The 2,500-nt window shown below is 41.2% G+C and overlaps 1 protein-coding gene across 1 annotated transcript in view; it reads left to right on the forward strand.

Annotated features, from left to right (window-relative positions):
• The window catches only part of LOC135899511 (uncharacterized), a 4,892-nt gene extending 3,673 nt beyond the window's left edge, over positions 1 to 1,219 (forward strand). The window contains exon 4 of the mRNA XM_070537983.1: positions 1,129 to 1,219. Coding sequence (XP_070394084.1) covers positions 1,129 to 1,219 — 91 coding nt within the window. The remainder of the gene's footprint in view (positions 1 to 1,128) is intronic.
• The last annotated feature ends 1,281 nt before the right edge of the window (positions 1,220 to 2,500 follow it).

Consider the following 2,500-nt stretch of genomic DNA (forward strand, 5'->3'; position numbering starts at 1 on the left):
CTTTGTACATAGACTTCTGTGGAGCTTGGCCGGACCAAATCGTACAGTTCGAATTATCCATAAATTCCAATTATTGAAGTTCGAATTAACGAGCTTTCACTGTATATATATATATATATATATATATGCCTGTATGTACAGCAATACAGGAACTCAATTTCTAATTTGGCACTTTCTAATGTCGGCTCCCGACATATATTTTACGTAGATAGAGCTATAAAGCGTCAGTTACCACAGGTGGCTCGATTATGAGTAGGTCACGTCATCGAATATTGACGCAACGAATTGCAGCTCGCGTTTTGTACCGAAACATCACACCAGCTTTTAAACAAGAAAGGGTATTAGAACTTGTAGCCGACCGACTGCAAGTTTGCCCCCTGCGATGAAAAGGTTGAGGTGTCGTTTATCAAAGTGATGGATTACTCAGAGACACAATTCTAATATTTACTTCATCAATGTTGAAGTTCCCTGCAATATCGCAAAGAATACCTTTTTCCCTTTCGTCTAAAATTGTGGCCGAAAATTCCCCGAAGGGAAAATTCCCTGCACGGAACATCACTGAGTTGGGCCCATGCTAAAGCTTCCTCTTAAGTATGCGGTTCTCACCATGTGCACCACTTAATAAGCGACGGTTCCCCTGAGAGGAACCAATCTTTACCAGTTCTACATTTCAGTTGTCAGTATTACTTTTCACCGCACCTAATAAATCGTCGAATTAAAATAAGTTGAAGGGTTATTTCAATTCCTGAATAGTGTACAGTACGTGTAAGCAGAAACTTATAGGGAGCGCCGGTAACATCTGAGCAAAGCAGCGTCGGCAAGAAATGCGCAAGAAAGTATTTCCTACCCGCAAAAAAATCCTCATATTGAAGGTTTTAATAAATGCGGATTATGTTTAGCATAGGTTTCCTTGTCAGCGAGGCCTAAACTATCGTGCTAGGGCTCAGTACCAAAAAAAAAGAAAGGAAGAGAAAAAAGGAAGCAAGTATACTTCCTTTTTCGTTTTGGTGACTCAATTGCGTTTATAGATGTGGGTCAAAATGACATACGCCTACGAAAAGTATCGTTGACTACAGTTATTTCTCGTGTTACGCAATGTTCAAAGAAATACTTTCTCAAATACTGCAGATTAGTTGAACAACGAAAGCTGCGCCATGCAGATCATTGGAAGCTGCATGCAATTGTGTCATGGGATATTAGTGACAGCTGTCTCGAATGATTAAATATAGCAGATTCGAGAAGAAATTGAACGAGGTATCTGAACAAGGCATGAATGACGAGTACATAGATTGTGTGCTAATCTCTAGTAAGCATTACAAAGTATATTTCACCAATACATTTTTCAATAAATAACTTTAAAGCCCGTTCTGCAACACCTTAGCATTGAGCGGCTTCCATTCTTCAAATTCATTATGTACTTTGATGCAGGTACAGAGTGCTTCAGTCGTGTCGTGATTTTGGCACGTAAAACACCCGAACTTATGTTTACCTAATGTACGCCATACTTATGTAAGCGTTAGAGGTATGTGCTTGCCACATCACTTCTCATGTCCGCCATTGCAATAAATCTTGACCATCAAAAGATTGCAATTTCGCTTCGAATGTTATCGCTTAACAATTGCAGACTGTCTTGAGTGAAACACACTGGCTGTCGTTATGAATCCCACGCTCCATCTGCCGACGTGAGGGGTCACGTGATCACCTCGGGGGCGGCGCCTACAGGAATCTTGTCTCTCAGGGAAGGGGGCAAACGCTTTGGCAGACATTTAGTGCGACATGATTTTTACTGCCACTCAATGTCGCATTTCGAGCGGGTCGATTTCATGCAACGCGCACGGGCAGGAAGACGTTGTTGCGTTATTTTGCCTAACACATTATGTGACTTTTAAAGTTCTAGCTTTCATTGTGAGAGTTCAACGCTCCCAGTTCTTAGGACACTTTGGCGCGATTATGCAATGGGCCTATGGTTTCTAATAAATAGGTGCGCATCTGTTTATTCATGTGAAGTGCAGTTTTTAGCATCAGTGTTTCCTCTATGATAAATCTATCGGCTTCTTACTGCACTTCTTGCGGATTTCTAGAGCCATCTGGACCTTACTCTGGAGACTTATCCTCCGATGAATTCTGCCATGGATGTTGCCGTAGTCCATTGGAGCACACGAACATGGTTGCAGCGAGTGAGCGAATGTTATGCACAGTAAAATTTGCCGGCGGCAAAGTGTCCAGGTCAATTCTTTTCGCATTGAGTGTGTATATAGCAGACACAATAACGCTTTTTGATATGCGTTTACACTATAAGGTATGCACAGAAAGCGCATACATTGAGGAAGTGGTAACTTGTTGAAAGAAAGAAGTTTAACTTCATGTAACGTACAGAAGAACGGACTAAATGAAGGATAACTGCTTCAAAACACGTGTAAAAGGTACAATATCAAGGATGCTTCCTTTGTTAAACAAAATTCTCAGCTATTGCGCCTTGAGGCAATACTCTTATTACACC

Source organism: Dermacentor albipictus, chromosome 4 (genome assembly GCF_038994185.2).
Source record: "Dermacentor albipictus isolate Rhodes 1998 colony chromosome 4, USDA_Dalb.pri_finalv2, whole genome shotgun sequence".
NCBI classification, from domain to species: domain Eukaryota; kingdom Metazoa; phylum Arthropoda; class Arachnida; order Ixodida; family Ixodidae; genus Dermacentor; species Dermacentor albipictus.